This window comes from Zootoca vivipara, chromosome 1 (assembly GCF_965207765.1).
Source record: "Zootoca vivipara chromosome 1, rZooViv2.hap1.1, whole genome shotgun sequence".
Lineage (NCBI taxonomy): Eukaryota > Metazoa > Chordata > Lepidosauria > Squamata > Lacertidae > Zootoca > Zootoca vivipara.
In genome coordinates, this window is record NC_142582.1 from 79,415,546 (window position 1) to 79,442,808 (window position 27,263).

The following is a 27,263-nucleotide window of genomic DNA, read 5'->3' on the forward strand; positions in this document are numbered from 1 at the left end:
TCTTTCTTTCTGACAGGATGATTTATGTTCCCAACATATTACTAGGTCATATCTTTAACATTATTGTGACTAGGAGCCAAATTTGCATTTCGTTAGTTATTGTTCCCAATAAACCATTTGAGGAAAATGCCATTTTTCTCAGAAGTCAGATTAATTTCAGTGGAGATTACTCCCAAGTTAGCTTTTTGATTCTGGGAGTGATTCATAGCTGCCAAGTTATCCCTTTTTTACAGGGATTTTCCCTTATGCTGAATAGGCTTCCTCGCGAGAAAAGGGAAAACTTGGCAGCTATGGAGTGATTGGACAGATTTTTTGGGGGGGGGGGAGTCCACTGGGTGCTTTTTTGTGGTATGAGTGAGTGAGGGGAATCTACTGGGACAGAGCTTGTATTACAGCTAAGACCCAATTTAAACCCAGCCATACTGTTTCTCTTTCTGCACACAGCACACATGTGCACATCTATGTGTCTCTATCTACCTGCAAACCTTCTGTGTGTATAATCCTATATATTGCATGGTTTGTTTTTTAATAGCTTTGTTTGCTGCGTGGGCTTTCCTAGTGACAGAATGGCAGACCTATAAATATTTCCTGTCTTCCTTGTTTTGGAGTTCTTGCATCCCACTTTTCATCAGGCATGACCTCCAAGTGGTTTACATAAAACAAACATAATTTTTTTTACAACCCTCACCTATAAAGTTCAATTGAAAAAGTCAACAGTAAAACCAATGATAATCAATATAAAACACAAAAAAGAAGACAGGAGGCTGAAAAAACTTCATTTTGAATTAATAAATAAAATAGCCCTTAGTGATATTTTATGATCAGTTGCACCGTAACAGCCATTTAGTAAAATTACAAATTATGGATGCAAAGCCATCTTTTACAGTTATTTTGAAATACATAGCTACATTTTCATGACATTCGTTCTCTGGGGCTAGCATGGGGTGAAAAGGGGAGGAGGGTGATCTTTCTGTGTTCCACTATCATTCAGGATCTTTTAAAAAAACTAAAAATATAGAGAAATCTCATTTCAGAAGATAGATAGCTGCAGCTTGGCCACTTAGTATGGGGGAAGAAAACCCTTGACATGTACTGCCACCTGTCGGGAATTATATGAAATTTCTCCCGGTCCTAACTATGCAACAGAAATATTTATAATATATATAATACCTTCCCCTAAGTAATATTCTAAGGTAAGGAACTGACACATTGCATTTGCTGTGGGGTGGAGGGTGCGGAAGTGGGTATAATTACCTCACCCAATTATCAGGGTGGGGGAAGGAAAGTATTTATGAGCAGATTTTGAGAGGGCACCCTCCCAAACCCTGGATTTTTATTATTTTGAAGGGAAGATTGCAGGCTAGTGGAGAAATACAAGCTAAGCTTCCTTTCCAAGCCAGGGATACAGGCATTAACATGACAAAAGGTGTTGATGGCCCTTCTAAAAGAAATCATGGGCCTGGGCAGACAGAAGGTTGCCAAGGTAACAGGGTGGGAAGTGTCAAGGAAAGAGTGTCTTAAGCAAGGTGTGCTGGGAAGAAGAAGGGAGAAGAAAAAGAACACAGACCCTGGGTAAGTGCCCAGAATCTTGCTACCACTTGGCAGAGAGTAGGGGTAGTACCCAACTTTTGTGACAGTATGATCATAAGATGCCAGTTTTTCATTCACTTGAGCTTGTTTCTGTTCTGTTCAAAGTGCTGGTCTTAACTTAACCCTCAACTTATTTGGGCTTCAAGGTGTTATTGGACTTCAACTCTCTTTAGCCCCAGCCACTGTGGTCAATGATCAGGAATGCTGGGGTTTTAAGTCCATCAACACCTGGAGGTGCAACAGTTCCCCGGGCCTGCTTGAAAGCCCTAATATGGCTTGTTACCAATTCATTTCTTTCACAGAAACCTAGCCAAGCCCATATGATCTTTCTGAGATGCCCTTCTCCAGGGGCACCCACCAAATTACATGCAGCAAGTGACCACCAGGGAGAGATGTGGCTTCTCAGTGATGCTGTTCCAAACTTGTTGGCCTTTTCAGTAGCAGATAAAGACCCATTTTCACTTTCCTTGGCATTTACATCTTAAAATCTTCCAGTGATCAATAGAACTTCTGATAGTTTTGGACTTTTAAGATCTACGAATTTTTCATTCCTATTAGTGTTGTTGCCTCGGTTTTTATCCCCTGGTGCTGTTTCATGGTGTATCTTTCTTGGTAGCTATTTTATGTATATGGTTAGCCATTATTCAGTGGCATATAAATGTAAATTAGCCAGTAAGCTCAATAGATAAGCAATATGTGCTGTTGCAGAAGGGTTTTTATCCATGTAGTACAAATGAGACACAGGACCTTGTTATGTGCAAAGACTTTGTGAACACTCTCTCCGTTCTGCTTCACCCACATATCCTGTGTAATGATGCTTTGTAAAAGGCAAGCCCCAAAAGGTGGGGGAAGTGTGTGTGCAGCTGCAGCACCAGCACCAAGGCCTTCCATATCACCACCCCAGCATTTCATATACTGTACACTATAGGCAGGACTTCACCAAAACGGTTTGCCGAGTGTGGCGACGCTACTACACTGGGTTGCTGTTGCTTACTGTGTTTGCATCACCCTGCTGCCCCTTTCCCTTTCCTTCCCAGGGGACCAAAAGTGACCCACCTGCCTGGAAGCTAGCATAGCAGCTTCCACTCATCTAGCAAGCTGCTCCTGGTCTTCATAGACAAGACAGCCCTGATCAGCTGGAACTTCAGCCCCATGTTTTGTTGTTCTTGGTAATGTGAGGCATCATTGTTATTATGATCACGGTCTCTTTACAACAAGAAAAAATGGAACCAAAGCTGCAGCTTATGCGGGCTACAAGCAGCAGCAGTTTTGAATTCCCCACTGTTAGGGGTTTTTTGTACTATTTGAAATCTTGAGGTCCCCCCAAGCATGCAGATACTTCCCTATTGGGCATGGGATGCAGGTGGCGCTGTGGGTTAAACCACAGAGCCTAGGGCTTGCTGATCAGAAGGTTGGCGGTTCAAATCCCTGTGACGGGGTGAGCTCCCGTTGCTTGGTCCCAGCTCCTGCCAACCTAGCAGTTCGAAAGCACGTCAAAGTGCAAGTAGATAAATAGGTACCGCTAGGAGCGGGAAGCTAAACGGCATTTCCATGTGCTGCTCTGGTTCACCAGAAGCGGCTTTGTCATGCTGGCCACATGACCCGGAAGCTGTACGCCGGCTCCCTCGGCCAATAATGCGAGATGAACACCGCAACCCCAGAGTCGGTCACGACTGGACCTAATGGCCAGGGGTCCCTTTACCTTTACCTTTACTGCTGTTTAGGCTCTATACTTGGAGAATGAGAAGCTCCCAGCCCCTTTCTCACATCATACATTTGGCAAAGCCCTTGTAATGGCACATAATCTGGTTTAGTTGTTTTCTGACACAGCGTTACACATACACCTGAGAATAACAAGATTTGTCAACATAGTTTGGTTTGCAATGATGGTAATGAATTGCCAGTTCCTTGGGGGTGCTTTCTTTTTTCATGAAGCCACCACTGTATCCCCTTAAAAACTTTGCACAAAACTACCCCAACCTCTGTTTTGCTTCTACCATATATTTTTTTTGAGGGGAAACACCTTTTTTTTTAAAGTGGCAAGTAGTTTTAAATTGATGCTGTATGAATATGCACCTGCTGGTAAAAATAGATGCACCCACATGCACGCTCTGAGTACAAATATATGTGGGAGGTGAGGAGATGAATGGCTTTTTTTAAACCAGACTCTCAGCATGATAGGAATTATTTTCTCTAAATGAATGCCTCCTAACTGGAAGATACATTAACTGAGCTAATAACGGTGTACGTTACACCTAACATTTTAAAATATTCATCTAAACCAGGGATTTTCAACTTCCATGTTTCCAAAAGCCATGCTCTTCTCCAGGCAACTTTTTTGGTGGGGGAGGAGGAAGGAATGTTTAAACTAATAGTCACACAAGTTAAATAAAAAAATTCCTTCAGTAGCACCTTAAAGACCAACTAAGTTTTTATTTTGGTATGAGCTTTCGTGTGCATGCACACTTCATCAGATACACTGAAACAGCCATCAACAGGTTCACCTCTCCTATCAGCCCATCACCCATTCCCACCCCCCACCCCCTGAATATAAATAAGGGTCTGGTTGATTCTGTTTCAGTGTATCTGACGAAGTGTGCATGCACACAAAAGCTCATACCAAAATAAAAACTTAGTTGGTCTTTAAGGTGCTACTGAAGGAATTTTTTTATTTTGCTTCGACTCAGACCAACACGGCTACCTACCTGTAACTAGTCACACAAGTTGTTATTCGGTAAGAAAGTTGGCACCATCTGGCAGCAAGAACGTCAGAGGAGTGGGCCATTGCATAAGAATGTATACTACATATTACATTTGATGCATTACATAAGAAAATGTACAACATGCCAAATCTAAAAGAAATATAGAACATTAAGGAACTGAATATCTGTTTCTTAAAACATGACATTATTTTTGAAGAAACTGTAGATTGTTTTATTTATTTTTTACTACAACACTATGAAAAATGTGATAGGGTACCTAGAAACGGATAAACTTTTGGTAGGACCAGCCTGTCAGCTAACCTATACAAAGGATTGCCATTTTGTCGCTGAATCAGAATAATTTCTGGATTCAGGTTAGAAATCCTATTGTGAGACTGCAGGATTTAAAACTATGGCAGGATTCAATGATATTACATCCTAGATCTCAAGATTCCTCTCACCATGTGAACTTCAAAACTGTCATAGTATGACTACCTCCACCCCACCCCACCCTGCAGCCACATAAAAAGAGCAGCAGGTTGAAAGCTGCTCAGAGATTTGCAGCCTTAGGAGCAGTCCCTGTTGAAAGATTAGTGAGCAAAGTGGAGGTGAAGAGGTCAGGTGGGTAAAAAAGATGCAGCTAATTCTCCTGTTGTGCAGCTTATTTCATGCCTGATGAAACAAAAAAAAATTTCTAGCGCTTCCTAAAAATATAGGCAGGTGATTCCCCAGAGAACATCTTGAAAACCAATAAATATGTGCATAATTTGCAGAGTTCCACAATCCTGATGCAGAGTTCTGATGCACATACATGCAATGGTGCCCCCAGTTATTTCAGTAGAAGGTGCTGGTTTGGACACACACAGGAATGCATGGATGGATCTGCTCCTCTGTTGAAATGAACGAGAAAGCAGCTGTAGGAACAGACATGCCATACTTGTATAAGAGTCCCCACACCTGGCAATAATTGCTGGACTGGGATGTATGGGTGTATGCAATTAAGCAGTGCTTTTTGAGAGACGCTATTTGAGAGGGAGGAAGGCAGGGATGTAGAGTCAGGGAAAGAGCCGTGGCTCAGTTGTAGATCATTTGCCTTACATGCAGAAGGTCCCTAGATCAATTCCTCTGTACCTCCAGATGGGCTGCCCCAAACAGGCCCGGCTCTAGGGGTAGTCTTGGTGGCGCGGGGCGCCAGGCCGGTAGGAGGGCGCTGCGTGGCAAAGCCACGCGGGAAGCCATGTTGCGCGCTGCGCCCGCCCACCAGGGCTGGGGCGCCGGAGCGATCTCCGTGCCACAGTGCCAGGGCGCCCGACCGGCTTGAGACGGCCCTGGCCCCAAACCCAGGACAGCTGTTGCTGGTGAGTGTAAACAATACTAAGCTAGGTAGGCCAATTGTCTGACTCAGTATAATGATTATGTGTACAAAGGCTGTGCACATAAAAGGTATATAAGAATAGGGTATGTTCATATAGTGGCACCTGCCCCTTCCCTATATGCATACCCCCATAGGCATTAGAAAAGCCCTGCTAGATCAGACCAAAGGCCTGTCTTGTAGAGGCAGCATCCTGTTTCTCACAATGCCCAACCAGGTGCCAACAGGAAGCCCACTGGCAAGACATGAAGGCAACAGCCCGCCCTCACTGTTGTTCCCAGCAACTGTCTCTGATCCTAGATAGTTCACTCTCCCTGCATTTGTCCATGACTGAAATTGAATCGGAGATGTCTCTATCTGGAACAAAACACAATTTGGAGTAACTGTTTATACAGTTCTGCTTTTGCCGCAATGTTTCGAGCCACGGTGGGCAAAAGCAGGTTCCAACCTCTAGCAACTGTAGCGTTCCGTAACTTTTTGTTCTGCTTTCCAAGGCTCATCCTTCAAGTCTTACTAGGTGATGAGTGCCTGTTGGTCTTGCCCCAGGTTATGGGGAACATAGGGGGGGTGCAAGGGAGGAAAGGGGAAGACTCTTAAGGGACTCATTAGGTGATTCTTGCCCAACAAATTTAGATTGCTTGCATTATGAACTAAACTTTTTTGGGCGTGGGTGTAGATGTTAAGGTTTGCAATCCATATAAAATATGATACAAGCTATAGTATCACTATTATAGATTTACTGTTTCCAGAGGAGGTACCGTGTTAGTCTGCTGTTGCAGAAAATATAACATAAAGTTTTGTGGATAGACTTAAATACATTTAAATACAAATGTCGTGGTGGACTAGAGACCACTTCATCAGATGGATAAATTACTATCCCCAGCTGGTATGTATTTCTAGAGGGGGAATCAGAAAAAGCTAAGAAAGAATATGGGCTAATATGACAGGTCCTGAATTCTTCTGGTGCCATATTTTATTATTCTGCAGATGTCAAGGGTATTTGTTCTTGTCGCTTAGTAAACCTTTGGCTAGCCAAGGTATGGCCAATTAACTAAGCCCAGAAACATAATGAAAAGCAATTTGGGATACCAACTGCAGTATCGCAAATCATAAAAGTGATTTCGGAACTCCTACAAATAGAAGCTGGAATGATAGTGCAGAAATGAATACAGTACAGTACATGCAAAATATGGATTAACACAATGGTAGCTCATATAGTGGCTTGGGGGAGGGGGTGCTACCAGCTTTGTTTTGTCTGAAACCCTGGAGAACTGCTACTGGTGTCAGTGTCGGTGCCATTAAGTCAGATAAACCAATGGTCTGGATCAGTATGAGGACATGTTCCTATGGGCCATTGGTTTGAACTTATGGTGCTCTATGACAGAGGAGAACCCATCCTTAATGGAAGCCTAGCAGAGGCTCAGATGCTGCTACTTCTGCACTATGTAGGAAGCATTAGGAACAAGGTCACCAGCCAACATCAAGCTCTATTATTCACCCAGCGACTATGGGCAGTATCCAACAAACTTTCTGCTTGCACAAATGAGATTTAGGGGAACATGGGAGCGGGAAGGTTTTGCTAGGCAAGTGGAAATCCTTGCATTGATGGAACAAGTTATTTGGATTCTGCCATATGCATGGTGCTGAAGTAGTCGCTCCTCTGCCTGCAACATTCTCCTGACAGCATCCGTCATTATAAGGGCATTAGGTCCCACTTTCTCTTGCAGGAATGCTGAGCAATGGAAGCTGGTAGGCCACCAGCAAACTGCCATGTGAACCATTACTGGTGTGGTACTATACTCTAAACATTACATGGCAGGTTTTGCAGATAGCCACAGTGTACAAACAGAGAGAGTTTACTGGTCCACTGTTTATTGATGTCATGGGCTCCATTACATTGAACAGCTCAAGAACAAAGATTAGAAGGGTGTGGGAAGAAAGAAATCATAGTGGAATGCACACACATCTTGAAACTTCTTTATCCCTATGGCAATTTTATAGTATTCCAATGTAAATGACTGAGGAGCTGCATACTGCTGTTCTTCCCTTTCCCCTTGTGGCCACTTTTATACTTTACAGATCCTGGACTTAAATCCTAAATTTAGTACAAAAAAGTTTGGCCGGTATAAAGAGCATGTATATCCAGAGGGAATAAATCAATGAAACTGGGTAGTGAAGCAGTTTGGGTAGATATGCTTAAGACTTTGGAGGCATTCATTGTGTAGTATAAGGATGTGGAACTTCTATCATCCCTGACTATTAGTCATGCTTGCTGGGGCTGATGAGACTTGGAATTCAACATCAGCTGGAGAGTCTCAGGTTCCCCAACAAAAGGTTGTATCCAACCAAGTCAGTGTACAGTGGTACCTCAGTTTATGAACACAATTGGTTCCAGAAGTCTGTTCATAAACTGAAGCGTTCATAAACTGAAGTGAACTTTCCCATTGAAAGTAATGGAAAGCAGATTAATCTGTTCCAGACGGTCTGCGGAGTACTTAAACTGAAGCGTACTTAACCTGAAGCATGGGTGTAATTGGTTCCAGAAATCTGTTCATAAACTGAAGTGTTCATAAACTGAAGCGAACTTTCCCATTGAAAGAAATGGAAAGTGAATTAATCTGTTCCAGATGGGTCCGCGGTGTTCGTAAACCGAAAATTCGTAAACCGAGGTGTACATAAACCGAGGTTCCACTGTATTTATTTGTTTATTTTTAAATACTGAAGTAAAATAAATAAGTCAGCATAGAGGCATTGAAATTGATAGACTTGAGCTGGTCGTGTTGATGGATTTCAATGGATCTGTTCCGAGTATGACTTAGACACAATCCACATATGTAAGATGGCATTTGCAAAGATGCCCTGTTGTTGCCAAAGGTCAGTACCACCGCCCTGTGACAGCAACCTGCTACTTTCATGAACCCATGAACTTTGATCATAGCTGCCAAGTTTTCCCTTTTCTCGCGAGGAAGCCTATTCAGCATAAGGGAAAATCCCTGTAAAAAAGGGATAACTTGGCAGCTATGAACGTTGATCCCTGTAAACACAGTCAGTTTAGAGGCTTACTAAGAAGCTAGAAATGGGATACAGACATGACACTGCAATGGGTGTGTAATGACACCTACTCGGTAGACAATATCCCTCTTCTTCAGAGGATGTGTGGAGGGAGGTGCAGGGCTGTTTCACCCCAGATGTGAACATCTCAGAACTCCACTGCCAGACCTTCACATGTTGAGTGCAAAGTGTGAAGGGGAAACTTAAGATGCTTTTAGCTGAATGTCCACAGGCTCAGCATGCTTTGAAGCGTTGTGTGGTTGGAGCTCCCAATTGCTTGGAGGAACCTGTTCCATCACAGTGCAAATCAAAGGGAAGCAGGGCTATTCTATCACCTCTGCAGATATACCAGCTGCCTTGAGGACATCAATCCCACTATATGGCATAGTCATTAAGCCATGCACCCTCCCTCTTTTGCTTTTGTGCTCAAGGTCCCATTTCTAACAAACTGAACACGCTTCTCCATGTATCACAACATTGCTCAAGATCTCCTGGGGATATTCTCACTCTTGTCTCGGTAATAATATCCAAATCATTTGGATGTTGCCAATTTTAGAAGTCAGTTTATAGAGGTTCAGACTCCCGCTTCCTAGATCAGATTTGCTTGTTGTTGTTTAGTCGTTTAGTCGTGTCCAACTCTTCGTGACCCCATGGACCATAGATTTGCTATCATGAGTTAAACTTTGGAATATAGAAAGCTACCTTTCACATATAGAGCATGTGCTCAGCCACTGAGATACAGTCCTTTCCCTTGCTCATGCCAGAAGAACAAATCCAAAATCATGGATTGTTCTGTTTTCATCAACACTGCTTTGTGAAGGGGGTCACTGTAATTATTTTACATACTTAAAGCTTTAAAGTTAGCACAGTCAGTATTTCTTGCACTGTATTTCTCTCTTACTTCACTTGCTAACATTCTCTCTCTTGGTAAAAAGGTAAAGGACCCCTAGATGGTTAAGTCCAGTCAAAGGCGACTATGGGGTTGTGGCACTCATCTCGCTTTTTAGGTTGAAGGAGCCGGTGTTTGTCCACAGGCAGCTTTCCGGCTCATCTGGCCAGCATGACTAAACCAGTTCTGGTGCAACAGAACACCGTGACGGAAACCAGAGCACATGGAAACGCCGTTTACCTTCCCGCAGCAGCGGTACCTATTTATCTACTTGCACTGGTATGCTTTTGAACTGCTAGATTGGCAGAAGCTGCGACAGAACAACAGGAGCTCACCCCATCAGCAGATTCAAACTGCCGACCTTCCAAACGGCAAGCCCAAGAGGCTCAGTAGTTTAGACCACAGTGCCACCCGCGCTCACACACACACACACACACACCAGGTATATCATTCCCTGCTTCTAATGAAGTCAACTCTAGCCCATCAACACTTTTGTCAAATCAATGTTACTCTTTGAGCTGCCACAAAACTCTTTGGCGGCCAACCTAAACATATGTATTAGGCTGTCCAACCCATTAGACACAATAATACTTACTTCTGGGTAAGCATACACAGGATGACAATGTGGGCTTTTTGCAGCAATAGACTAACATGGCTACCACTCTGGAAATTGCTCAGAAAGTATAGATTACAGCTTATGGCACAGAAATATTAATATTTCTTCATCAGTGACTTTAAAGTAATACTAATATTTCCAGAGCAGTAGCTATGTTAGTCTGTATTTCAAAGTCACAGACTTTGAATTCCCTTGAATAAGTGAGCTAGTTTACACTTTTGAATCACACCATTTGATGACTGCAGCATCAAATGATGACTTGAAGATGCGAAGAGCCATTACAGATCTAAACACAACAGGTAGAAGTTGCATGTTAGCCTCATACCACTTCAAACAGAACGCTTTTCAGTTTACATGTTCAACCAAGTCATCAGCTATTGAGAACTCCAGGAGTGTTCATTAATGTTTATGTCTACATTACTTTTACTATTAAAACAAAATGAACATATGCACTTCTATGAAGAAACTGAGAAATATAGATGGGGGGACACACAGAAATGAGTACTACATACAATCTATATGCAAAAAAAATTAAAAAAATCCTTCCAGTAGCACCTTAGAGACCAACTAAGTTTGTCATAGGTATGCATGCACATGAAAGCTCATGTGCATGAGCTTTTGTTTTGTATGTGCATGAGCTTTTGTTTTGTTTTGTTTTGTTTCGACTACGTCAAACCAACACGGCTACCTACCTGTAACTATCTATATGCAAATATGAGTTGATTACTCTTCTTTAAAATTCCAATGGTTGTATTGCAAAGGGTCTCAGGCAAAAGGCATGTTAATATATATATATAATATATAATATATATAATAATATATATAATATATATAATATATTATATATAATATATTATATATAATATATATAAACTCCAGCAGTTTAGGGTTTTAAAAACTGGTGTATGTTAATGGTATGAGCTGAGGAACGTCTAATCAGAATAGCCAATGACCAGGGATGATGGGAACTGTAGCTGACCCAACATTTGGAGGGCTATAGCAGCGTTTCTCAACCACTGTTCCATGGCACACTAGTGTGCCGCGAGACGCTGGCTGGTGTGCCGTGACGTGCCGCGACGAGAAGGGCAATTTGCATTGTCATGTGCCTGGCGGCCGCCAATATTCAACACTGACCCGCCAGAAAGCAATATTTCTCCTCCTCTTTCCCAAAGCTCAGTGCAAACGAGCCTGGCGGCCACCAATACACAACACTGACCCGCCGGAAAGCAATATTTGGCAAGTGTTTCTTACAGTCATAATTATAATATAGGGCGGCACAGAGTTAAATTTTTTAACTTTTTTAATGGTGGTGTGCCTCGTGATTTTTTTCACGGAACAAGTGTGCCATGGCCCAAAAAAGGTTGAGAAACACTGGGCTATAGGTTCACCATCCCTGAACAGTGTTTATGAGCCAGGAGCTAAATATCCTTACTTCAAATGTCAGGTGAGCAACGAAGGCACTTATATTCATGTTCTCCATCCATCATATATGTGGATGATGATATTGCTGTACCATTGCAGAACTGTTGTAAGAACTACTGAGATACAGAGATGAAATGCTAGGCAAATTGTAGTAAAACAACAACATGTAGCTATTATTATTAACCAATCACTAGAAGAAATGCAAACCTTTGGAGAAGCATTTCACAATGCAAACAATCGAGCCAACATCAGGCACTCTGAACGAGCATGTAACCCAGTTCAAGAAATGGAAGTTTAGTATATTCATTGGTTAATCAATTCATTAAATCTGCATACAAAATCAATAGTGGAGGACTCCCTAGTCCTAAACGGGGTAACTGTGCCCCTGAAAGACCAGGTGTGCAGCCTGGGAGTCATTTTGGACTCACAGCTGTCCATGGAGGCGCAGGTCAATTCTGTGTCCAGGGCAGCTGTCTATCAGCTCCATCTGGTACGCAGGCTGAGACCCTACCTGCCTGCGGACTGCCTCGCCAGAGTGGTGCATGCTCTGGTTATCTCCCACTTGGATTACTGCAATGCGCTCTATGTGGGGCTACCTTTGAAGGTGACCTGGAAACTACAACTAATCCAGAATGCGGCAGCTAGACTGGTGACTGGGAGCGGCCACCGAGACCACATAACACCGGTCTTGAAAGACCTACATTGGCTCCCAGTATGTTTCCGAGCACAATTCAAAGTGACCTTTAAAGCCCTAAACGGCCTCGGTCCAGTATACCTGAAGGAGCGTCTCCACCCCCATCGTTCTGCCCGGACACTGAGGTCCAGCACTGAGGGCCTTCTGGCGGTTCCCTCACTGCGAGAAGCAAAGCTACAGGGAAACAGGCAGAGGGCCTTCTCGGTGGTGGCACGCCCTGTGGAACACCCTCCCATCAGAGGTCAGAGAGATAAACAACTACCTGACATTTAGAAAATACCTAAAGGCAGCCCTGTTTAGGGAAGCTTTTAATCTGTGATATTGTAATGTATCTTAATGTGTGTTGGAAGCCGCCCAGAGTGGCAGGGGAAGCCCAGCCAGATGGGCGGGGTATAAATAATAAATTTATTATTATTATTATTTTATTATTATTATTATTTAGTGCTGAAGGAAATATACATTGTTGAGAGATGATGCGTACATGCTTCACAGTGGACATAATCTTAGGAGAGGCATCACCCCTCACCTTCCTCTTCTCATGTATAGATGGGTTTTGCTCTTTTAATATGACACTTGCCACCTGCTGTTTGTATAATTAATCTCACGGTTAAATGATACAGACCCATGGTCAGGCTCCATTGACTTCAAAAGGAAAGAGTTCAGCAGAAGCTTAAATATCTAATTGCAGTCAATGGGGACTTTATAGCATTTAATGCTGTAGCCATCCTAAAGCAACAAGTATCTATACTGAAAGGCTGCACAGAGGATACTACCAAATGGGTAGTTCCCCTTCCAATGAGATCTAGGTTATTGTCCACTTGCATCCGCCAACCACTACCTTTCGTTTAATCTCTCTTCATTTACCTTTGAGCAGGATGGCTGCAAAGAGGGAAATGCCAGCAGTGCTAACACAGAGCTCTGCCAACCTGAAATTCGCATTCCCTGGAGTTACAACACATCTCCAAGTGTGCAATTCAGTGGGGCTTACTTGTGAGTAGACACACATAGGATGGCGCTAGAAGGGCTTCACCTTATTAATACTGAGCGGTGTGGGGGCGGATTTCATGGTCTGCAGAGATTTCCTATGGACCAAGGTCCCTGCACCCAGGAAAGCAGAGAGCTTGCAGGTGCAGGGAGCTTGCAGTTTTTAAACAACCTCCTGCCGGGTAACCTGTCTTGGTTCAGGTACTGCGCATATTATTTCCCTCCCCTCCAGGAGTGCGAACAATTGGGTGAGCGCGCGCTTTCCAGCAATGTGCAGCTGAAGCTGCAGCAGGTGGATTTAAATCTCCTTTTCGCGTTGGAAGCGCGCGCACGCCCACACCTGCAACCGACATAAACAGAGCTGCTTCTTTTTTACACCCTGTCCTCACAAGGTCCCGTCCAGAGCAGATCACGCTGATCCAAGCTGACAAGCAGCCCCGCGCGGATCAAGAGGAGATCGCCCTCCCCAGACGCCGGAGAACGCGAGACAAACCCGCGGGAGCCCCAGACGTTAAGTTGCAAACAAACGAGAGCGAGGCGGCCAATCGCCAGCGCCGCCCGCCGCCTGACTTGGGCCCCGGGGAAACGTTTTGCAAGAGGCGCGCTTCCAACAAGATTCCCAAAAACTTGTGTTTGCTTGCTTGCTCGCTCCACAATGCATAACTCTTGAGTAACCCGCAAAACCCCCTCCAGCGTAATATTCCGGGTTGTTTTCCCTTGTGGGCATTGCAAACGGCATTTGACACAAGTCTGTCTCTTGCAAAACCCCTTAAGAATTTGGAAGCAGAAGCGGGCTCTTGCTGCTATTTTACAAATGTTGGGTCGGCAGGAAGTCACTCGGTTCAGCGGGGCTTGCACCTTGAATATGTTTAGGATTACAGGCGGGTTCGTGTCTATTCAGAAGTAAGTCTCAAGTGCACCTAGGAGAGCAGCCTTGCAATGCCTGCTCAGGAGTAAGTCCCATTAAGTGCAATGGGGCAAGCGGATATAGGATTGCAGACCGATCCTATGATACGCCCACTCTGAACTAAGCTGGTTTTTAATGAGGCTTATGGTGCACACTACTGCAGGCTTGTTTATATTATTATTATTATTATTATTATTATTATTATTATTATTTTATTACTGTATTTAAGCGGTTTGCTAGCGGTCAGCCCTTGCAAGGGTTAAAGCCGGTAGGGAAGAGGAAAAGCTCTTTCCTTCTCCCAAGGGAGACTCATATTTGAAATGCCATTCTCCAGCCTTGAGCTGCAGCTGGATGCTTCTTTCATCCTGTAGGGTCGGCAGGAAGGACGCGGAGAATCCCGCTGCCTAATAAGCCCACACGCAACAACGGAACGGAAAAGCCACACGCGAGCAAAGCAACCCACTCAAGACCCAGCCCGATCTTCTCACCCTACCCCTGCCGGCAAACCAAGGAAAGGGAAAAAAGAAAAGAAAAGCCGGTTCCTCCTCACCCTTCTGTCGATGCCATGGTCCCGCGGAAGCTCCCCTGTGTCTTGCCTTCCCAAGAAATCCAAGGGTTTAAACCACGCGTGGCCGCTCTCCGGGTGGGAAAACTTCTTCTTCTCCTTTTATCTTCGGGTGTCGCAGAACCCCTTTAGTTCCTGCCCTGTATAATCCTCCCGGCTCCGAAAGGCGATCATCCAAGAAGCTTGGCTGGTCTCGAGATCTAAGCCCCGACGCTGCCACCTCCTCTTGCTCCTGCTACTAGGAGGGAGGTTTCTCAACGCCTCCTTCCAGAGGCTTGAATGTCTTCAGGAGAGAAGGGTAGTAGTGGAAAGAGAGAGAAAGAAAGAGAGGAGATGAAATAGGGGAGGGAGGAGAGAAGAGAGAAGATGTTCAATGGCAAATGACAGGCAAGGGCTCCGAGGCTGTGTGCTGGTGGGCACCTGCGCTACGATCCTTCGCTTTCTGCGCTCATTCGGAGGGCTGCCTGGCGAGGGAGTGCAGTGTGTGTTTGTGTGTGTGTGAGCGAGGGAGGGAGGCGAAGGGGGTTGTGTGTATGTGGAAGAGGCGGTGGGTGACTTCACATTGCCATGGTGTTGTTGGCTGAGGCTGGATTGGAAGGCTTTAACGGTGGATTTGCAGTCTATCCCTCTATTTTAGGCGAGAGCTGACATCACCCGGTGTGGTTACAAATCCCCCTCCCCGCGTCTCTTTATAAAGGGAGGGGGGCAGCCCTCCCGGGAGGGAAAACGCGCGGATCTATAGGAATGAAGGCGATCCCGGGCTGAGATCGGCAGCTGGGGAACTCCGAGCCCGGGCACAACTCTATGCCCCCTCCCTCCCTCTCTCCCTCCACACGCTCGCTCGTTTGCATTGCTATTATTATTTCGACGCTTTTCCTCGATGGCTTGGACTAGCTGACAGGGAGGGAGGCGTCTCAACTGTCTCACCAGCCTGCACAGACGATCGATTCCTTTTTTGCTCGTTGTCTGTTCCCAGTAGCAGCAGCAGCAAGCGTCTGTCAGTTCCCCCACCACCCTGCTAACGAGGGAATATATTGCCCCCTCGTCCCTATTATCAGCTCCGCGCCGGGCTTGCAATGCGCGCGCGGCTTTCTCCGCTCCCTCCTCCCACACCCTTCCCGTCGTTTATCGTGAAGGTGCGGGGCCACATGGCGCGCGCGCCCCTCCCCACCCGACCTTTCACTCGCTATCAGCTTCGGAGCCTCCCGGCGGCCTGGAAGAGCTAATTGGGAAGTCGGACTAATTAGTAGTGCAAACGCTCGCATTGCTAGAATTCTGTCGGCAAGTGACGCTTGTGATCATATGTGTAGAAAGAGGGTATACATACACATACACACACACGCGCGCGCGCGCGCGCACACACACACACACACACACACAGTACACACAGGGGCGTAGCCAGGATCAAAACTAGGGGGGGGGGCAAGCCATGGTCATTCAGGGGTGGGGCCCTGAAGTGGGAACGTGGGCGGGGCTACAGGGCCAGCTGGCCTGATGACATCGTGGCGGCGGCAGCAGCGGCCACCTTGTGCTTCTGGGGCTGGCAGCATCGGCGGCTACCCTGCTTGGCTGGAGAGGACGGGAGGGTCGGGCAGGCGAGAGGGGGTGACAGGGCGGGCGAGGGCGAGGCAAGGCACGGCCGCAGACACGATGGCTCCAAGGCGTTGCTGCATATCAGCATAATATTTCAACCATGTGGGTTCAAGCCCCACCTTAGGAAAAAATTCCTGCATTGCAGGGGGTTGGACTAGATGACCCTTGTGGTCCCTTCCGACTACAATTCTATGATTCTATTGATATACAGCCATAGCATATGCATCATTCTGCTTTCTTGAATTGTCCTACTCCTAGGCATAGCAGCCAACTCCTAGAGGCCTAGGTGCCCCCCCCAATTACTGGTAAATACTGTATTTAAAAGAGTCATCCCCCCATGTTGATGGGCTTTCTATGTGGGGCTTATCTGCCCCCCCCCCAGTATTAAGGACGGAAGAGGGAGGGAAGGAAGGAAGAAATAGAGAGAGGGATAACTCACATTTGTGGGTGCCTCTGGGTGATGTGACGCTGTGATGCTGGAACTCTGCAGCAAGAGGAAGATACTGGTACATCCAGATCACTGGATGTCTGTGGTAGATCACTGCTAGATCACTGGCACTCCTAAAAAAAGCTCACCCAAAATTTTCCTCCTCCCTAAAAAAAGCTGAACTATGACCTGAAGCCCTAAACAAAAATGGGCCTCCCTTCCTCCTAAAAGAAGCTCAACAAGTTTGACCTAAACTCAAAAAAACAGGGCTTCCCTTCCTTAAAAAAACTCAACAGCTTTGACCTGAACCCCCCAAAAGGGGGTAGATCACTCCCAGTTTTTAACTCTGTGAGTAGATCAGAGTCTCTTGGGAGGTGGCCACCCCTGATGTACAGTATACAGATGCAGGAGGAGGGGCAGACTGGAACACCTCTGCTTTTTATAAACATCACTGTGTCTATCAAAAGCTACAGCCCCCCCTTTCTTATTCATTTCCTTTTAGCCTTGCAGAGCCACCTTAGTCAATGCACCCTCATTAAATCGCCAATAGAACTCTTAATGCGATCCCTGAATGCTCATTAACAACTACCACTGAAGAACAATAGGGTGAATTGGTCAGCTATCAAACCTTGCCTGAAGGGATTTTCTGCTCCATTGTCTTAACTGCTTAAGTACTGGTAGCCACTTTGCTTTATTTATTTGATGTGTTTTTGTTACAGCTGTGTTCCCCCCCCCCCAGCAAGTGGAGAGCTGCTCTCGCTAAAGCAAAGCCCTTTCCACTTCAGTTTTTGGAGGGGAAAAGTGCTGGTTATGGTCTGTAAAATACAATAATTTTTTGCTTCTGGGGGGGGGCAGCTGCCCCCTCCTGCCCCCCCCTGCCTACACCCATGAGTACACACACAGAGCGCATCCTTTGGGCTGGAGACAAGGGGTTAACCCCCCCCCATCCGCACTCCAATGATGTCTCATTTATTGTCCTTTAAAACCTGCCTGGATATCCGATTGGAACTCGGGCGGGAGGGGGCGGCGCTACTGTACACTAATGAATTAATACTCGTGACACGAGACAAATGGGGGCTTTACTGAATGCTGCGCAGACAGAGGACAGGAAGCCAAATAAGCTTCTCAGCCAGTCAGACCGCTCTCTTTCTCTAAGTTGCCTTATAGAATTAATATGGCTTGATACGATTCCCTATCGTTGAGGGCTGCACTACCGGTAGCATTGGGGGAGATTTCCAAAGAACCAGGGAGGTTTCTGGAAACTCCGAACGGAGAGAAACTATGGGACACTGATGCAATCCTATCATTTCTTTAAAAAGAAATCCTTCTCTAGAGATGACTTGTGTGGAATGGATGTTGGGTAATATAAGCTTGCCTGCTTTCTTCAGCAGCTAAGCCTTTATTTCCTCTGTCCCGTACATACCTGTTTGAAAGTCCCAAGGGGACTTGCAGGAGGCATCCTTGGCCTGCAGCTCAATACCTCCTTACCTGGGAGAGAGTCTTAATTGGACTCAATGGAACTTACTTCTGAGCAAAATAAAAAAATTCCTTCAGTAGCACCTTAAAGTGCTACCTTTAAGGTGCTACTGAAGGAATTTTTTTATTTTGCTTCGACTCAGACCAACACGGCTACCTACCTGTTACTTCTGAGCAGTTATATGTGTTGTGCATATTCCTGCAGGCAGTTCTTTGAAAGTGTTGATGTAAGCAAGGAAGGTTGTTGTTGTTGTTTAGTCGTTTAGTTGTGTTCGACTCTTCATGACCCCATGGACCAGAGCACGCCAGGCACTCCTGTCTTCCACTGCCTCCTGCAGTTCGGTCAAATTCATGTTAGTGGCTTCCAGAACACTGTCCAACCATCTCGTCCTCTGTCGTCCCGTTGTCCTTGTGCCCTCAATCTTTAAGCAAGCAAGGAGAACAGACCAACTCTATTTCCCATCTCCATGCAGTTTTTCCTAGAGAAAAGGAAAGGCAGGAGTATAATTCTTCTGTATTTTGTATTTAAGGGATGCGATAGCAGTGAACTTGACACCTCTTATTGGGTCTAATGTCCAATTTATATGTATGCAATCTTTTGAGTAACGGAAGATGAACAAATGAAGGCAGGCACACTAGATAGGATGAATTCCCACCACCTCATAAATCCCCCCACCTGCACCCTTGGCAACTAAACTTCCGTGAGTCTCATTTACTCCCAGAAACCAGCTATGAAGTTATACCATGTGTTAGCATCGTTTTTTAGCTCATTAATTTGAGCAACTTCTTTGCATCTATAAACTTCAATGACTGATAAAGAGTCAGTCCTCCAAGGCTCTGCTGACCTCTGTTGGAGATGTGGTAAATCAAAGCTGGTTAAAACAGGCAGGGGAAAGAGCTGGGAAAGAGGGCTTTCCTGGGAAATTGGAAGCATTTTGTGAGCATTCTTTTCTCTTCCTCAAAACAATTTCTTAAATGGCATTCTTAGTAGTCAGTAGATTTTAACTTCCTTAGAAGACGGTAAAGGAGAGTATAAACTGGTATTTTTCTGAAGTGGAACACTGGCTGCTGGAGTACTTGGAATCATTGTTCTAGTCAAGTTGGGGTTGTACATTACGGTAGCTTTCCTTGCAAGATGAAAAGAGATGGCTGTGCTTTATTTCAGGGAAGGGGTGAAGAAGCAAAGCAGCAGTTTGGCAATATTGACCTGCTCTGTTGCTTGCTAGTAAAATGCCTCCTTTATCTCTAGCGACTTCATCTTTGCAAACTGGGTTATTTGACAAATAGTACATAGCCTAGGAATATGCAAACACCATAAACACCCTATGCTGTGGGGGCCCAGGTCAACTCTAACCAACATTACTGCAGTGATCTCCTTCTTGGCTTTCCTTCCTGTTTTTCTGTCCTCTCCACATTTCACAACTCTAAAACAGAGGTGGGAATTTTGGGGCCCTGCAGATGTTGCTGGACTCTTGGCTTTGCTGGTTGGTGCTGATGAGAGATGCCTCCAGCTAGTTCCTTCGTCTTTTATCATTCCTAAGCCACTTCCTGACTCTAAATATTTTTGCTTGTTTCATCTGATTCCTTATCAAACAGAACCTTTCCCCTTAATCTTTTCCCTTAGTTGTAAGCTTCTAATCGTGAGAGGACTCCTGCACCTTCTAGACAGGAAAATTCCACTAGCTGTGGTTTCTTAATGTTTTCTAATGAAAAAAGGCACACAGGCAAAAAGATTTCTCCTTCTTACCAACTCTTAAAGGTACAGGATGTCAAGCAATTTTATTTCTGCCCAGCCTATTACATATGTGTGTGCATGCAGTATTCAAAAACAGGAGCAGCAAAATAACGCTAACACAAACAACAAAAAATACTTCACTTGAGCTAGTCCACATGTTCAGTTCCCAGAATTCCAATCCCAAGGAATCAAATGATGAGAGATCAGGTAAAAGGATGGGTGGATCATGCACTCAGTGGAGTGTCCCTTCAGTATCTTCCAAGGATGCAATCATATGGAGAACATTTCACATCCGTTCTCATGGGCAAGTTACTTTGGAAATGTGTGCTATGGTTATAGAAATTACTGCAGAGAAGAGATAGTTGTATCTCTAGACCTCCACATTTCTGAGATATTTTCTTATTGGGAAGGGTAGCAGTGATTCAAGGGTGACCATATAAATGAGCCAGTATATGGAGGTGTGACCTGACCTTTAGGTTTTAAACTCTCCAAAGGCCCTTCATCCCTTCTGTACAATGTTTAGCTCCCAAGATGCAATATAAATGTTATGTTCTAGTACTAATGATCAATATAGTCCTAGAGTGTGGTCAGAATATATAAATTGGTTGTTGGCAATATATAAATTTCCTGTTGTAGCTGGGTCAGATGAAGGCGTCCGGTTGTGCTGCTGCAGATGCTCCAAGACATTTCTTCTCTCCGAGCTCCTCCCAGCGGTCATCCCTCCTCTGGTCACTGCTATGGATACACAACCTGACTGTCTCCAGGCATTATGATTGTCTGCAAGGAATGATCACATGGCAGGGTTGATGTTGCCAACCTTCATATCATGTTTGCAGACAACTTTATAATGCTGAGTACCTGAAGCTAGCTCCCTGTTGGGCATGTCCTTGGGGATCCTGCCATCTTCTATTCTGTGGACGTGACCAAATCTGTGTAGATGGAAATGGTATGTCTTATAATTAAAAATAAATAAAAATGCTTAGCCTTGGTCACAGTACTGGCCACAAAACCTAACCAGTCATCAGTGCACTTACACTAAAATATCAGTTTTATCTCTCATTTACATGTGCTATTCTATACATGTCTTCTCAAAAGATCGACCGGTATGGTGCTCACCTATACCAAGGTTAAGGGGTCATAAGGTTGGCATTCTTAATATTTTCATTAGGAAGTGCTGCAGCTCATCGATCTCCAAAAAAGGAAGTGTGAAACAAGATCAAATAATAGAGAGACCCAAGAGTTAGTTTTAGATGTTTGGGAGCGGTGCATTCATTCAGTGATAAAGAAATGGCACTCTGTTCTTGCTCAGAAGCATCACTTTGTTATGACTTCTGCTGTTATGACTGGCGAGAATTACCAGTTCACAGATTCTATTCAGAGTGACTATAACTATAAACAATTGTGCCTGGGAACATATGAAGCTGGCTTATTCTGAGTCAGACTGTTGGTCTATGTATCTCAATACTGTCCCATGTCCCATTCTAAAGCAAATGTTCTTAAATATTACAGGGTTCCCCCCCCCCTTTTAGTATAACCTTGAATATATGCAAGATGGGACCTTTCAGCTTTTTTTAGAACCTTGTTGTATAGCTTGCGTGGCAAGCTGAAATTCTGTCTTCTACCCAACTATTAAAGATACAGGAGTCATGTCCCCTTTTCCACTCAGCCAACCCTCCTCACCCTTCCTCTGGCAGAGGCTGTATAAAAGCAAAACAACTTAAGTAAACCCTGAAAAGCTTTCTTTTTTTAAAAAAATGAGCAGGAACTTGGGGGGGGCAGACACAATTTGGAATGGACAAGGGGGCTTTTGGAAATTTATTGATGGGAACACAATTTGGGAAATAATTTAGAGTCGGGCAGCTGTACATAGGGAAGAGATGAAGCATCTTATTTCTCTACTCCAACCCATGCTCCTCCTGAAACCTCCCATTTTTTTATAATGACAACTTAGATTCTGTTTCATGCATATTTGTATAACAATCATAGAATTGTAGAGTTATCTGGTAGTAAGGCCCCAAATCCTATCTTAAAAGGTACGGTTAAATATAAGATATATATACAAAAATGAATAGCGAGATGCTAGATTTGCAGCAGGAATAACCTTAGCATGCCTTTTAGACACTTCAAATGCACTCTCTGCGGAATATTAGTTTCTACATCAAAGCCTGCTTTCATTGAAAGATTTTGTTCTATGAGCCAGCAAAAGACTCTCAAGAATCAAATCAAATTGTGCAGATCAGCAAAGGGTATGAAGCAGCTCTCTCTACACTTTGTTCAAATGGCACAATTCTTTTTCCCTTGTCAAACTCCGTTATCAGTCTCAGCACTTCTCTTAAGAGGATCTAGACTTCTATCACGGTTATTGTAATACAAACTGGCTTTTCCCTTGCTTTGGGTTTAATTTGAACCCTGTGTCGAAATACACTCTGATCCAACACTAAATTAATCAGGTGCATTTGACACAGCCCCTGTACTTCTAACAGCTACATGGCAGAGGAAGGAGTTGATCTAAGATAATTCCCCTTACACTGCAATTCTTGAAGATAATTAAATCCTATTCTCTTTTTTCAGGGTTGGCTAATCTGTGACCCTCTAGTTATTGTTGCTGGACTCTGACTCCCAACAGCATGGCCAATGGTCAAGCATGATGAGACGATAGCCCAACATCTGGTGAAATGCCCATGTACCTGAGTTTCCATTGAACAAGATGAGAGATGGGAAACTCACAAAAGGAGCCTTAAGTTAGGTAACTAATTCATCTACAATGAACAGCGAATCGTCTAATCCAGTAGTCCATCTCCCCAGGAAAGCTGCCATAATTCAAGGACTCAGGGAGATATCCTTCCTAGCTCTGCAACCCCATATACTCCTGGATAAGCAAAGGCATGCCATAGTAAACAATTAACTTCCTTTCTCAAGCTGCTCTTCACTTCTGTGCCACTAAGGACTCACAGACACATTTTGATGTATTTCAAGTGTCTTTAAAAATCATGTAAATGTAATATCTAACTAAAAAAGAGAACTTCTGATGTTTACTAGCAGTTAATTCCTAGCATATATGTTCTTTTTAAATTGTCAATAAGAACATTTTTCAGGAGTAATTTTCTGTTTGGAAGTGCAGTAAATTGAAATAGGAACAAAATCTAATTGATGAGAGGAAATTAAGTAATTAAAAGCTAAAAATGGTCATGATTCTGAAAATGCTTTTGTCTATGGAAATGGAAGAGAATGCTATTTATCTATCTATTTGTGTGTTTGATTTACTGAAAAAGAATTATATGCTGCACTGAAACTAATGTCTTCCGATACTTCTGTTACTAATTTCCTTTCACAAGTGTAAGTTTCAGACCATGTTCAGATAAGAACTTTAAAAATAGGATTTCCAAGCACATTTTTGTTTTTTATTGACCAGGATTGCGTAGTCTTATAGTACAGTGGTACCTCGCTAGACGAATTTAATTCGTTCCGAGGGTCAATTCATCCTACGAAAAATTCATCTAGCGAGGCACCGTTTCCCATAGGACTGCATTAAAAGTTAATGCGGTTCTATGGGCTCTGGGGGACTGGTGGCGTTGGCGGCGCTTGCTCCCTTGGCTCGGGGAAGGCAGGCAGACAGGCGGCAACAGCTGGTTCCCCTTTCGCTAGAGGAATAGATTTTGTGATCGGAGGTTGACTCGCCGCCACTTGGTCTTTTTATGGCCACGCTTCACAAGATGAAGCGGCGGCCATAGAAAACCTCGTCGTCTTGCAAAGCAACCTCCAATCACAAAACCCATTCGTCTAGCAAAAAGATCGTCTAGCAGGGCATTCGTATAGCGAGGCATCACTGTAATGGGTAACCTGCTTGGGTCTCCTGAGAACCAGTGCAAAATAATGTTAATGAGCAGTTTCTATGACTGGAAGACGAAATGTCGACCCAGCAATGAACATAAGATGCCCAGGTACAAGCACAGGCAAGGGTTAGCCCTCAGGAACTAGTAAGGCACTAAATACCTGAAACAGAGTCTATTTTAGAAGCACAGAACAGTGAACTCTGGTATTTGTTGGCACATATTATTCTTTCGATGATATGGACCAATCTCTTAGAATACTGAGTATGGAGGACCATAACTCAGTGGATTAGATCAAAGGTTTTCAAAATGCATTCTTGCTTGGAGGTTCTCAGGGGTTCACTGCTGAGAACATTAGCATCACCAGGGAAACTTGCCTGAAAGATACGGTACTTTGCCAACCCCCTCGTGACCTCCCCTGCATTGTGCAACCTCAAAGTGTGCTCAAGGGATCAGTCTCCGTGTTTGTGGGACAATGGCCAATCCTCCTCGTGAACTGACTGGGGGTCCTGGAACTTGTGCCGGAATCCTCTTCTGTCTGTAGGTGTTCAGCTGCAGACACATTAAACAAGTCAGCGAGGAAGGGGATCCATCAAGACAGAAGGTTTGAAAAATGATAGGATTCAGTGGTCTACATTTTTCTGGTTCTACCTGTCCAAAGAGAGAAAAACTATTTTTGATAGATCAGACTCGGAGGAATAAATGGTAAAGTGTTAGCTTTCAGGTTTAAAAGAAACCTTTGTTTATTTGAATGTGTAATGTACTCAGGAGGGCAAAGAATACAACATAGAGTACGGCAATATAGATAGCTTCTAGTGACCATAACAAATTAATCCAACTTCCTAATTATCTCTTTCCAGCCTCCTCCCTGTCTCAGACTCGGATGAAAATAATTCTAATGGTTTCATTCAGGTGATCGTTAAATATAGATTGAAGACCGCTACTTCTGGTCATCGTGTTTTTGGTACAACAACCCACCATCCATGCACACCCTACTCCCACCAGGAGAAAAGGGGGCAGCTGAGACATGCCAACCCATCTGCTGTGTGCAGAGCCTCTGGAACAGATGAAGTGGCCTGGCTTGATAGCTAGACTGTATCAAATTGCTGAGACCCCTGCTTCACCTTTCTTCTACAGGTGTTCCATCAATGGGGTGACAAATCTAAAGTATCAGAGACTGTGAGAGAAATGAATATATTTAACATTTTTTTAAAAAAACAACACTGGAGGGGAGGGTGGGGGGGGGAGTGTTTCATTTCATGTTCTTCTCAATCCAGTCTTTGAAAGGGATGGCTCGGGTGTAGCCGGCATAGAGTTCTAGGCTGCATGTTTTATCGTAGCCCCAGCTCACTAATCCTATGAGATGCCAGGTTAACTCGGGAGATGATTTTCCTGGCAAAGCTATAGCTGCTATGCCTCCAGTCTCAGCAGGGCAGATGTTGGAAAAGGCGGTGGGGTGCTGCTTGGCGCAAAACATGCTCTCGGTCACGCTGACCTGGATGCCGTTGTCCTCATACTGCTGCTCACACAGCAGGGAGTCTACCATCTGAACAGACCCCATGCGGAGGGTGTCGTTCTTGTAGCTCGGATTGGCAACATCTGTCAAGATCTTCCAGCCAGTGATCATTATCTGCAAGTCATCTGCGGGTGGATCGATATCGCGTATAGATGCCAGGCATATGGGTTGGACACGGCTGCTGATTTTCCCTTTGTCCAGGAGTTTAATGAGAGCAATGTCAGAGTCGAGCAAGATAGGGTCATAGTTAGGGTGAACTATGATGGCTGAAATCTAGGAAAGAACCCAGAAATAGTCAACAAATTGTAACAGCTTCATTTTCAGTTCACCATTTACTTGAAATTATTATTATTATTATTATTATTATTATTATTATTGAAGAGTTTGGATTTGATATCCCACTTTATCACTACCCGAAGGAGTCTCAAAGCGGCTAACAATCTCCTTTCCCTTCCTCTCCCACAACAAACACTCTGTGAGGTGAGTGGGGCTGAGAGACTTCAAAGAAGTGTGACTAGCCCAAGGTCACCCAGCAGCTGCATGTGGAGGAGCAGGGAATCAAATTATGAGTCCACCAGATTATGGGTCCACCACTCTTAACCATTACACCACACTGGCTCTCTTTAGGCTGGCCTCTTCCCTGAAAGGTACTCAAGGAGGCTAAAATAGAAAGAGCTTAAAGGGGGGGAATCAGTCATTAAAAAAATAGAAATATTAATAGAATACTGTGTGTGATCTGTTAAAACATACAGATGATTACGATAAAAACGTTGCAGCACCAGCCACTTCCCAAAAATGTGTTTGGACATAATATATACATCTGGGAAATTCTGAGGTGTCTCTAGTCATTGTAAGGTGGTCCCATTGCTCCTGGTGACTCATTGTCATTATTTAGAAAGATCTTATGGTAGATTACACTGTTGAATAGAAAATCAAATGGCTATTGTTCTAACAATGCTTCATTCACCAATGGAAATTAATTTGGGGAAGGTCCACATGTTTTCATTTAAACTGTAATTTCTGTAGCTAGAACTCAGTATTTTGTAGCAAGGTCATTTACACTGGACATATTTGCATACATTTCACAGCTGGATGGCAAACATCCTTTGCAAACATCCTGTGGAGTGCTTCTCAGAGACTGGCAGGGGAAGGAGGTATCACAGTACTGGAAGTGCAAAAATTCTGCATCTGCAATGACCAGGGCCAGGGGGCAGGAGAGGGAATACTCTGCAGTGCAGAATTCCCAAGTGTCTGGTCTGGGTCACTAGAAGAGAATGTGTAGAGCCTTCAGACTTTTTAAAACATTCTTGATGCCAATTAGTAAATTTCTTTAAAACATTGGCAAATGAAGGTGAGGATTTTGCAATACCAGGCAATTCTAATAAGTAGAGTGATCATAGCAATGTATAGGCCCTCTGCCTACAAATGGGTTTCATGATAACAAATAGCTAGCTAGGAAATTGCCTGAGATGTTATCTAATAATACTTCAAGTTGATAAACCTACTTGATTCAAATGGCAGCTAGATAAACCTTCCAGCAGAGTTGACCAGGGACAACAGGACAACAAATTTACGAGCTCAGCTTTAAGCTTTCAGTTCCCCCCCCTCCAAAATGCAGTCAGCAAATGAAATGATGCACACAGCCAAGGGTATACTGGATGCCTGCCTTACTAAATATATTTTCTAATTAGCACTGGTATTAGCTGGCACTTTTTAAAAAAGCAATCTCATCTAAGATGCCAAACATTTAATGAGGAAACTAAAATATAATCACATTGTGAAAGATTCTGGTATAGAGTATAATAGAAATATATTATAATATAATATAATATAATATAATATAATATAATATAATATTATATTATATTATATTATATTATATTATATTATATTA

General features: G+C 44.0%; 2 protein-coding genes across 5 annotated transcripts in view; both read right to left on the reverse strand.

Annotated features, from left to right (window-relative positions):
- Positions 1-15,453, reverse strand: part of SLC1A2 (solute carrier family 1 member 2) — a 99,277-nt gene extending 83,824 nt beyond the window's left edge. Inside the window, exon 1 of one of the 2 annotated variants that reach the window (XM_035116278.3) lies at positions 14,778-15,453. In XM_035116278.3, the coding sequence (XP_034972169.3) occupies positions 14,778-14,794 (17 nt within the window). In that variant the 5' untranslated portion in view covers positions 14,795-15,453. The remainder of the gene's footprint in view (positions 1-14,777) is intronic. The other variant, XM_035116270.3, reaches the window with a different exon arrangement.
- Positions 15,454-24,571: 9,118 nt separating this feature from the next.
- PAMR1 (peptidase domain containing associated with muscle regeneration 1) overlaps positions 24,572-27,263 on the reverse strand; it is a 48,515-nt gene continuing 45,823 nt past the window's right edge. For all 3 annotated transcript variants that reach the window (XM_035121103.3, XM_035121024.3, XM_088668962.1), the window contains one exon: positions 24,572-25,642. In XM_035121103.3, coding sequence (XP_034976994.2) covers positions 25,106-25,642 — 537 coding nt within the window. In that variant the 3' untranslated portion in view covers positions 24,572-25,105. The remainder of the gene's footprint in view (positions 25,643-27,263) is intronic.